The 11,654-nt window shown below is 41.2% G+C and overlaps 2 protein-coding genes across 4 annotated transcripts; one reads left to right on the top strand and one right to left on the bottom strand.

Annotated features, from left to right (window-relative positions):
- Positions 1-1,272: 1,272 nt before the first annotated feature.
- LOC144193442 (uncharacterized) lies at positions 1,273-5,797 on the top strand. 2 transcript variants are annotated; one of them, XM_077712353.1, is made up of 12 exons: positions 1,273-3,337; positions 3,385-3,402; positions 3,506-3,554; positions 3,666-3,701; positions 3,819-3,875; positions 4,006-4,042; positions 4,169-4,192; positions 4,443-4,462; positions 4,595-4,614; positions 4,743-4,762; positions 4,881-4,891; positions 4,973-5,797. In XM_077712353.1, the coding sequence occupies exons 1-12, from the start codon at positions 2,896-2,898 to the stop codon at positions 5,001-5,003; spliced, it is 765 nt and encodes a 254-aa protein (XP_077568479.1). In that variant the 5' UTR covers positions 1,273-2,895; the 3' UTR covers positions 5,004-5,797. The 2 variants fall into 2 exon arrangements, with proteins under 2 accessions (XP_077568479.1, XP_077568480.1); XM_077712354.1 differs by lacking the exon at positions 3,506-3,554.
- A 1,957-nt stretch (positions 5,798-7,754) lies between these two features.
- On the bottom strand, positions 7,755-11,216 carry rnf217 (ring finger protein 217). Of its 2 annotated transcripts, XM_077744771.1 has the most exons (9): positions 10,209-11,216; positions 9,333-9,554; positions 9,003-9,167; positions 8,847-8,944; positions 8,649-8,752; positions 8,291-8,362; positions 8,039-8,182; positions 7,848-7,951; positions 7,755-7,777 (listed from the first exon to the last, which is right to left on the bottom strand). In XM_077744771.1, exons 1-7 carry the CDS (start codon positions 10,986-10,988, stop codon positions 8,100-8,102), a joined length of 1,524 nt encoding a protein of 507 aa, XP_077600897.1. In that variant the 5' UTR covers positions 10,989-11,216; the 3' UTR covers positions 7,755-7,777; positions 7,848-7,951; positions 8,039-8,099. The 2 variants fall into 2 exon arrangements, with proteins under 2 accessions (XP_077600897.1, XP_077600889.1); XM_077744763.1 differs by lacking the exon at positions 7,755-7,777 and having other exon boundaries at positions 8,043-8,182.
- Positions 11,217-11,654: the final 438 nt, after the last annotated feature.

Genomic DNA, 11,654 nt, shown 5'->3' with positions numbered 1-11,654 from the left:
GATTTTTGGACACTTTTGGACACTCACGTGGATTTTTGGACACTTTTGGACACTCACGTGGATTTTTGGACACTTTTGGACACTCACGTGGATTTTTGGACACTTTTGGACACGTGGATTTTTGGACACTTTTGGACACACGTGGATTTTTGGACACTTTTGGACACACGTGGATTTTTGGACACTTTTGGACACACGTGGATTTTTGGACACTTTTGGACACTCACGTGGATTTTTGGACACTTTTGGACACACGTGGAATTTTGGACACTTTTGGACACACGTGGAATTTTGGACACTTTTGGACACTCACGTGGATTTTTGGACACTTTTGGACACGTGGATTTTTGGACACTTTTGGACACACGTGGATTTTTGGACACTTTTGGACACGTGGATTTTTGGACACTTTTGGACACGTGGATTTTTGGACACTTTTGGACACTCACGTGGATTTTTGGACACTTTTGGACACTCACGTGGAATTTTGGACACTTTTGGACACACGTGGATTTTTGGACACTTTTGGACACTCACGTGGATTTTTGGACACTTTTGGACACACGTGGATTTTTGGACACTTTTGGACACTCACGTGGATTTTTGGACACTTTTGGACACTCACGTGGATTTTTGGACACTTTTGGACACTCACGTGGATTTTTGGACACTTTTGGACACTCACGTGGATTTTTGGACACTTTTGGACACTCACGTGGATTTTTGGACACTTTTGGACACTCACGTGGATTTTTGGACACTTTTGGACACTCACGTGGATTTTTGGACACTTTTGGACACTCACGTGGATTTTTGGACACTTTTGGACACACGTGGAATTTTGGACACTTTTGGACACACGTGGATTTTTGGACACTTTTGGACACTCACGTGGATTTTTGGACACTTTTGGACACTCACGTGGATTTTTGGACAGTTTTCTCCTCCGTCGTTTTTGGTATGGACAAACAGGTAAGTAGGTATGGACAAACAGGTAAGTAGGTATGGACATCACGGACGCCCGGCATGGATGGACGCGCAAGGCAGTGGAGTTTTGGACACTCACGTGGAATTGTGGACACTTTTGGACACTCACGTGGAATTTTGGACACTTTTGGACACTCACGTGGATTTTTGGACACTTTTGGACACTCACGTGGATTTTTGGACACTTTTGGACACTCACGTGGATTTTTGGACACTTTTGGACACACGTGGATTTTTGGACACTTTTGGACACTCACGTGGATTTTTGGACACTTTTGGACACACGTGGATTTTTGGACACTTTTGGACACACGTGGATTTTTGGACACTTTTGGATACTCACGTGGATTTTTGGACACTTTTGGACACTCACGTGGATTTTTGGACACTTTTGGACACACGTGGATTTTTGGACACTTTTGGACACTCACGTGGATTTTTGGACACTTTTGGACACTCACGTGGATTTTTGGACACTTTTGGACACACGTGGATTTTTGGACACTTTTGGACACTCACGTGGATTTTTGGACACTTTTGGACACACGTGGATTTTTGGACACTTTTGGACACTCACGTGGAATTTTGGACACTTTTGGACACTCACGTGGATTTTTGGACACTTTTGGACACTCACGTGGATTTTTGGACACTTTTGGACACTCACGTGGATTTATGGACACTTTTGGACACGTGGAATTTTGGACACTTTTGGACACTCACGTGGAATTTTGGACACTTTTGGACACTCACGTGGATTTTTGGACACTTTTGGACACTCACGTGGATTTATGGACACTTTTGGACACGTGGAATTTTGGACACTTTTGGACACTCACGTGGATTTTTGGACACTTTTGGACACTCACGTGGATTTTTGGACACTTTTGGACACTCACGTGGATTTATGGACACTTTTGGACACGTGGAATTTTGGACACTTTTGGACACTCACGTGGATTTTTGGACACTTTTGGACACTCACGTGGAATTTTGGACACTTACGTGAACTTTTGGACATTCACGTGGACTATTGGACACTTCTCCCTAGTGGAGTATTGGACACCTCCCGAGTGGAGTTTTGGACACCTCCCGAGTGGAGTTTTGGACACTTACGTGAACTTTTGGACATTCACGTGGACTATTGGACACTTCTCCCTAGTGGAGTATTGGACACCTCCCTAGTGGAGTTTTGGACACCTCCCGAGTGGAGTTTTGGACACCTCCCTAGTGGAGTTTTGGACACTTACGTGAACTTTTGGACATTCACGTGGACTATTGGACACTTCTCCCTAGTGGAGTATTGGACACCTCCCTAGTGGAGTTTTGGACACCTCCCAAGTGGAGTTTTGGACACCTCCCTAGTGGAGTTTTGGACACTTACGTGAACTTTTGGACATTCACGTGGACTATTGGACACTTCTCCCTAGTGGAGTATTGGACACCTCCCTAGTGGAGTATTGGACACCTCCCTAGTGGAGTTTTGGACACTTACGTGAACTTTTGGACATTCACGTGGACTATTGGACACTTCTCCCTAGTGGAGTATTGGACACCTCCCTAGTGGAGTTTTGGACACCTCCCAAGTGGAGTTTTGGACACCTCCCTAGTGGAGTTTTGGACACTTACGTGAACTTTTGGACATTCACGTGGACTATTGGACACTTCTCCCTAGTGGAGTTTTGGACACCTCCCTAGTGGAGTTTTGGACACTTACGTGAACTTTTGGACATTCACGTGGACTATTGGACACTTCTCCCTAGTGGAGTATTGGACACCTCCCTAGTGGAGTATTGGACACCTCCCCAGTGGAGTATTGGACACCTCCCCAGTGGAGTTTTGTACACTTTTCCTCGTCGTTTTAGGCATCGATGGACAGGTAGGTACGAACAGGTAGGCAAGGTCGGTATGGATGGACGGCCTGGACGGACGGCATGGACGGACGGCATCGACAGACGGCATCGACGGACGGCATCGACGGACGGCATCGACGGACGGCATCGACGGACGGCATCGACGGACGGCATCGACGGACGGCATCGACGGACGGCATCGACGGACGGCATCGACGGACGGCATCGACGGACGGCATCGACGGACGGCGTCGACGGGCGGCGTCGACGGGCGGCGTCGACGGGCGGCGTGGACGGACGGCGTGGACGGACGGCGTGGACGGACGGCGTGGACGGACGGCATGGACGGGCGGCATGGATGTACAGCTCGGAAAGATGGATGTACAGCTCGGAAAGATGGATGTACAGCTCGGAAAGATGGATGTACAGCTCGGAAAGATGGATGTACAGCTCGGAAAGATGGATGTACAGCTCGGAAAGATGGATGGACACCAGGGACAGACGGCCGAGATGGACGGCTCAGACAGTCGGATGGACACCAGGGTCGGACAGAGGGATCAAGGTGAGTGCAAAATTTAGCACTTTGCTAAAAAATTGAATATATTTTTTTGGAAAACGTTCAATGACTTAACCCCCCCCCCCCGTGGACTTTTGGGCATGGACAGATGGCTGGGACGGCAGAGACGGACGGCAGGGGTGGACAGAAGGATCAAGGTGATTGCAAATTTCTGCACACTTTGCTAAAAATATTATTTGAACATTTTCAAAGACTTAACTTTTTTACTTCTGGACTTTTGGGCATGGATGGACGGCATGGATGGACAGCAGGGACGGACAGCAGGGACAGACAGAGGGATCAAGGTGAGTGCAAAATTCAGCACATTTTGCTAAAAAAAATCTTAATTAATTTATTGAAAAATTTTAAAAGACTTAACTTTTTCTTTCCTCCGGACTTTTGGGCATGGATGGACGGCACAGATGGACGGTGTGGATGGACGGCAGGGACAGACGGCAGGGTTGGACAGAGGCATCAAGGTGAGTGCAAAATTCAGCACACTTTGCTTAAAAAAATGTAATCTATTTATTAGAAATTTTTCAAAGACTTACCATTTTTTCTTCTTCCATGGACTTTTGGGCATGAATGGACGGCATGGACGAACGGCAGTTGGGGACAGACGGCATGGACAGACGGAGGGAACAAGGTGAGTGCAAATTCAGGACACTTTGCTAAAAAAAATCTGAATTTTTTGGACATTTTTCAAAGACTTACCATTATTTCTTCTTCCATGGACTTTTTGGCATGGATGGACGGCATGGACTGACGGCAGGCAGGGACAGACGGCAGGATCAAGGTGAGCGCAAAATTCAGCACATTTTGCTAAAAAAACTGATTTTTTGGAACATTTTCAAAGATTTAACATTTTTTTTTCTTTCATGGACTTTTGGGCATGGATGGACAGTAGGCAGGGACATACGGCAGGATCAAGGTGAGTGCAAAATACTGCACATTTTGCTAAAAAATCTGATTTTTTTGGAACATTTTCAAAGATTTAACATTGGTTTTCTTCCATGGACTTTTTGGCATGGATGGACGGATGGCAGGGACAGACGGCAGGATCAAGGTGAGTGCAAAATTCAGCACATTTTGCTAAAAAAAAATCTGATTTTTTTGGAACATTTTCAATGATTTAACATTTGTTTTCTTCCATGGACTTTTTGGCATGGACTTTTTGGCATGGATGGACCGCTGGCAGGGACAGACGGCAGGATCAAGGTGAGTGCAAAATTCTGCACATTTTGCTAAAAAAACAGAATTTTTTGGAACATTTTCAAAGATTTAACATTTTTTTCCTACCATGGACTTTTTGGCATGGATGGACGACATGGATGGACGGCTGGCAGGGACAGACGGCAGGATCAAGGTGAGAGCAAACTTCTGCACATTTTCCTAAAAAAACTGAATTTTTTGGAACATTTTCAAAGATTTAACATTTTTTTTCCTACCATGGACTTTTCGGGATGGATGGACGGCATGGACAGAGACAACTGCGGTAAGTCGGCCTCGCCCGCCGGCCCGTGCCGTCGTCCAATCGCAAGCAGAGATCATTCCACCTGTTTCTCCTCTCTTTCAGTGTCTTGAGGCCCTGTCGATGGTGTTATTGACTGGCGGCCATGTTAGGGCAGGCACTGGCACAAGTGATGCGATGTATCCATCACAGCAAATGGCCGACGAAAACTGAAATATGGGAATACGTTACTGTGTATGATGACAATTAAGCTTTTAATGATTGGATGAGGATGATGACAATCAAGCCTATGTCTGAACAGTTTCTGTTGCTTTGCGCCATTTCCTCTGGATTTTGAGGGAATTGATCCCATCCCTAAAAGAGAAAAAGAGAGTTGTTAGGAAAAATATAATTGTGGATCAGAAGACATCTCAACAAGACGCGGAGAAAGACACGCTATACAGGGAAGTTCCGCTCCCCCCTTAGCAATAGCATTTGACCATCGCAAGTTATGAAAATTTGATATTAAATATGATTTTGTTGTTCTATTTTCAGACCAGACATGCAACGCAGGTGAATTTCGAGTCCACATCAAGACGACGGATTTCCACCAACTATTTGAATTTGAATAATAAAAGGGGGGATCTTGGGGGTTTGTTCTGACATTACTATAAACCTTTTGTTAAAAAGATGATAGTATAGTAAAGTAAAACATTTTTCTTTAAAATAAAACATAGTATATTAAAGTAAAACTATATTCCTTAAAATACAATATAATATATTAAAGTAAATCTTTTTCTTAAAAATACAACATAGTATATTAAAGTAAAACTTTATACTTAAAGGTATGACATAGTATATTAAAATAAAGTTTTATACTTAAAAATACGACATAGTATCTTAAAGTAAAACTTTATACTTAAAGGTATGACATAGTATATTAAAATAAAGCTTTATTCTTAAAATTACGACATAGTATATAAAAGTAATACTTTATACTTAAAGGTATGACATAGTATATTAAAATAAAGCTTTATTCTTAAAATTACGACATAGTATATAAAAGTAATACTTTATACTTAAAGGTATGACATAGTATACTAAAATAAAGCTTTATTCTTAAAAATACGACATAGTATATAAAAGTAATACTTTATTTTTAAAATTATAACAGTAGAAACCTATTCTTAAAAATATAACATAATAAAGTTAGATTTTATTCCTAAAAATACGTCATAGTAAATAAAGTAAGACTTTTTAAAAATATACTAAAGTAATAGACATAATATACTCAAGTAATACTTTATTTTTAAAATTATAACTTAGTATTAAACTATTCTTAAAAATATAACAGTAAAGTAAAATTTTAATCTTAAAAATACGATATAGTAAATAAAGTAAAACTTAATTCTTAAAAATATAACAGTACATTAAAGTAAAACTTTTCTTATAAATACGACATAGTATATTAAAATAAAACTATAGTCCTTAAAATACAATATAATATATTAAAGTAAATCTTTTTCTTAAAAATACAACAGTCTATTAAGCTAAGACTACTTAAAAATACAACATAGTATATTAAAGTAAGATTTTATTCTTAAAAATACGACATAATATAAATAACTATTCCTAAAAATACAACATAGTATATTAAAGTAAGCTTTTATTCTTAAAAATACAACAATATAGTAAATTAAGACTCTATTCTTTAAAATACCACAGTATATTAAAGACTATACTTAAAAATACCACATAGTATAATAAAGTAAGACTTTATTCTTAAAAATAAAACTATAGTAAGGCTTTATTCTTAAAAATACAACTATAGTAAGGCTTTATTCTTAAAAATACAACAGCATAGTAAAGTGTTTCTTTCATAAAAACACGACCTCTTATATTAAAGTAAAGCTATTTTCCTAAAATTACAACCTTGTATATTAAAGTAAGGCTTGTTTTCCCCTAAAATTTTGACGTAGTATATTAAAATAGGGCTTGATTTTCACAAATACAACTGCATGTTTCTTTAAAAATGACAGTATAGTAACATTAAACAACCATGTATAAGGTTGGTGTAAGGATTTTTTATTTTTAAAAAGTGATCATGTTGAATAGGGCAAACTGCAACCATTTTTATACTAAGGATGAATTTTTAACGTCATTAACAACCATGTATTGTAAGGTTATTTTCTGAAATAAAGTCACTTTTAACAAAACCACCACGTATTATTGACTCATTGGGGCAAATTTTGACAGACAACTGCAACCATTTATATAGTAAGGCTGAATTTTTAGCGACATTAACGGCCACGTCAGGCTATTTTCTTAAATAAAGTGACTTTTAACAACAAAATGACGACGTATTACTGACTGACTGATAAAATGTCAAGAAAAACTACTTTCATTTGGTTTCCTACCCTGATTACATTTGGTGAATTGCTGCAAGTTGGTCCAAATTGGCCCGTTTTAATGCACTTATGGAAATTAAAAGCCATTTTTACTTTTGTAAGACCTTTATTTTGTATCTTTAAAATAAAAAATAACCTAACCCTGAGGTACAGAAGCAAAAATGGAGTAAAAATAAAGGTTATGGGAGTTTATTATTGTTGTATTAGATTTTATTCATCAACTTTAGTGTCTGGGGGAGAAAAGGGTCATATGGGTTAAGCAACAAACAAAAAAAGTAGCCTGAAAAAGGTAGATTTTGAAGAAAGGTCAGGATTCCGATGACGAAAGCCAGCACCCCCACGATCAGCTGATGAACAAAAGAAAACGGGGTTACCAGTGTCCAACAGAAGCCAGCTACACTTGAAATTTGAAGGTGAACCCACCTGAGGCAAGTAGACCCAGACATCCGCCAAGTAGACGCAGAACGACGCCACCACGCTGCCCACGCGGCACATCATGCTGCCGGTTCCCACCGCCAGAGACCTGAAAAAGCCGGCAAAAACAGACTTGAGCGTCGGTGCCAAATAGACGAAGGTAAAACGGCTCAACGTACCTGATGACGGTGGGGTAGAGCTCACACGTGTACAGGTAGACGAGTCCGAAAGCGATGGAGAACTTCCCGATCATCCACAGGGCGATGGCCAGCGCCTCGATGTCCTGAAAAGAAAGTGTTTGGGACATATTGTGGTACGCGCTAAGTGTCCAACTTGGTAAAAAGTGCGAAGAACATAAAACCAATAGTACCTACTTGGCATGACGTCTCACGGAGGAGTCCCTGAAGAGCTTTGGTTTGGCTTTCCAACATCTAAAAACGCCAGGAGCCCAAAGAAGAAGCAGAACGCTGCTTTCTCTTTTTGCACACATAGTAGAAGGGGAAGCCAATTAAACCTAAGTGCAAAGATAAGGATGTTGTTAGTTTTAGGGCAGAGTAAAATGAAAATAAATGAATAAAGCATTGAAGTACAAGTGAAAAGGGAATAGAAGTATATGAGTTACCTATGACTAGCGCCACAGCTCCCAAGACCAGCACTAGCGACAACACCAGTGGAGTGAGCAGCACTTTAGCGCCTGAAACGTGACACAAAACAATACCATTATGTACAATATTCGCACCAACATCGTGGTTTAATTTTCCTTTCAGAAAATACTACTCAGTCTGAATTAAAACATTTCAAAGCGTATATTCTCCACCTAAGACAATGCAACTTATTTTTTGTTGTGCACTGAAAACAACTTTGCACTAGTCTCAAAACTGCAAATGACAATTTTTTTGCAATCATTACTTCCTGACTCTCAAAAATGAGCATCGCCACAACTTCACCAACATTTAAAAAAGACCCAAAATAAAACTCACCACAGACGGAGCCTCGAATAAAGCGCCTGAGATGCGGCTTATCCGGCAGATAGCGGTACTTGCAACCAAACACGCTCAAATTAGATGTATGATCGCCAAAATACCTAAAGCACAAAAAAATGGGATTGCATTTAAACACATTTATCCATCATAAAAAAATGAAACCATGTTATAATGAATAAAAACAAAAAAAATCACCTGAGTTGACGGTAGCGCTCACCACAACGGTAGCAAAAATTAGTGTTACACTGCGTGCACACCATGTGATCGCATCCTTCGGTACGCTGAATGTGGATCTGCAAAAAAAGCACGGTTAACGACGAATTATAGCCAAGTTAGCGCCGTTTTGGCTACCTTGCACTGGGGACACTTTTGCGCATTGCGTTGACCCCGCTCGATGACGCAGGCCCAAGTCCGCAACTGTTTGTCGCCCCTGCGGTAGTCGCGGCATTTGATGCCGTGGTGCCACGGCGCCTGGCATTTCAAGCACCACACCAATTGGCAGTCCTCGCACCGGATCTGTGGAGAGAAACAAAAATAGACAGGAGTTTTTTTTTTGGGTTCGAGATGATTAAATGGACGTGGCCGGATATTTGGTAGCCAGACGCTTTTGTTTTTCTGCAGGGAACTGATAGGACATTTAGAACAGTGCTATTTTTGGGGGTTAGTGTGACCCCTATTTACCTTGTACTTGTGCTCCGAGCGTGCAGGACTGGTTTGACCCAGCGAGGTGAAACGTCCGCAACGGGGGCACGGCTTGGTATCGGCGTCCAGCTGACTCAGCTCGGAAAAGTAGCGGTAGCGCTGCAGGTCTTCGTCGGCCAGGCGAGACTCCACGGTGACGTTTTCCAGCATCCCGCTGCATTCTGAGATTGGACAGCGGATGGACACTTTGGCTTCTTGCACCTGCAACAAAAAAAATCAGTTAACAATTGAATGGATATTTCAGCATGTTATCATTTAGGATTGGACACAATCACTCATGGAAAATGCTTAATAGTTGACAATATAATGTAGTCAACTATTATTTCCTGGAAGCAAGTCATTAGAGTGAACCTCAATGGATAAAATACACACATTTTGATACACTTGCACCATCTAATATATATTCAATGTATTTTTCCAAATGCAATGCTGCGTTTACTAACTCTGCCAATCGTGGGGATTTTCTATTGACCCAAAACAGGCAACACAAAGCCCAGTTAAATTTGACCAAACAGGTTAAACAAGTTCAACTATTTCCGACTGTGCAATGTTAAAATCGACGGGGAATAAATTATTTTACCAAATTACATCCAAACATGATTTCAATACTGTTGATCTTATAACTTTTCCTTAAGAACACATGGCGATACTTACCACTCGGTCTTCATAGCATTTAATCAGACGGTGATTTGTGCGGGTTTGTTAATAAAAACGTCACCAAAACCTATCGATTTCTTCTTAACTTTTCATTCGAAGGTTATTAATATTAAGGTTAATTCAATTTTAACAGCGATTTCCATTTAAACACTTTACTTCAGTTTCAAACATTTCAGTACTAATTACCATGGTACGCACCAGAGAAGCGACGTACAGCGTGAGACATTCGTCACACACCGTTTTCCGGCAGCATGGCAAGGGTACGATGAATTTCTCTTCCAGGCACACCCGACACATTTGTGACTCGACATCGCCCCCAGCTTGTAATGAAGCTCCGCGTAGTGGGTCCACCAGGTCCTCCTCGGTGTGCAAAACGAGCGCTCCACCTAAACTGGACGTATCGTCTTCAACAACTTGGGGTGGAACAAAGTTATGATGTCGATCGTTGGCGATACAGTAAACAGTGCAATAAATATGATCATTAACGCTCGAAGTCAAGTCCTGGCTTACACTGGGGGCACAGTCTTGTCCATTAATTTCCAAAAAAGAAACTATATTAACTCGGCCAGAATCCAAAGGGGGTGTTGAGTCCCTGGGTGAAGGTTCGTTTTCTTCGTCAGCGTCTCCCGGTTCGTGGTCACTTTCCTTATCCTTTATTGGACTATCCGGACTCGTGCGGTGCAAGGGAGAGGGTGGAGGCTGCAACTCTCCTCCCGGGGATTGGACAGCATCTTCCCCATCACCTCGAGTGCAGTTGTTATTGTTGTTGTCCTCCGCATCCTGGCTTTCCTCTTCTTCTTCATCTACCTGCAGTGTTTGTTGTTGTTCTTCCAGCGGTAGCTTCTCTCTATTGAATTTAGCGCTCCCAAAGAGAGATTTCACCTTCTCTTCCGCTTCCAAAGCATCCATAAATGTGGGGATTTTATAGGTACTGGATGCGTGGCCGCCATGATCCATCGCCGGGCAGTCCTGGCCCATTTCTTGTGCGAGGCGTCAACCCCGCTGCATTGTCAAAGGTTACAGTCCAAACTAACTCGGGCACACAAAAACAAAACAAGAGGCTACCGGCACTTCCTGGTTGACGTCAGCACGCTGGACCTCACGCAGCAATGACGTACATGTAGTACTCTAAACAGTCCACCAGAAGGTGAAAGCAAGCACTACTATATAGGAAAATGAAGCTATACATCAAATTTATGGATGACTTCTTACCTTCTGATGCAATGACGATGTTCTTTTGGCTCCTCAAACGCTTGACCTTTGAAGTGATGCTCTTAAAAGGGGGCGAGGGCCCCACTTTTAATATCCTGAAAATGTCAACAATGTTTAAAAGCCTACTCAAGAGTCATAGTCGTAGCCAAGTGCGCCTCTCTGCAAAAAATGTGACATGAGTGATGGGTAACTTGGCTAATAAAAATGGTTTTAGTGGCAAACTTAAGTTTTAAAGCGCTGCACAATTGTCTTTAATAGTATCACTTAAAAAAACAAAGGATTTAGCTGGCATTAAACAAATATTTTGTAAACACAGAACTATGTTTTTCTTCTATGTTTTGTCTTTGTCAGCAGAACTTGCCTATGATTAAAAAAACAACAATATTACTTTGCTCTTGGTACAAAAACATCAACTGACTCTTCTTTGAAAGA

Source organism: Stigmatopora nigra, chromosome 2, assembly GCF_051989575.1.
Source record: "Stigmatopora nigra isolate UIUO_SnigA chromosome 2, RoL_Snig_1.1, whole genome shotgun sequence".
Classification (NCBI taxonomy): Eukaryota; Metazoa; Chordata; class Actinopteri; order Syngnathiformes; family Syngnathidae; genus Stigmatopora; species Stigmatopora nigra.
Note: the sequence above shows the minus strand (reverse complement) of the source record. Positions and strands in the feature narration are given on the sequence as shown.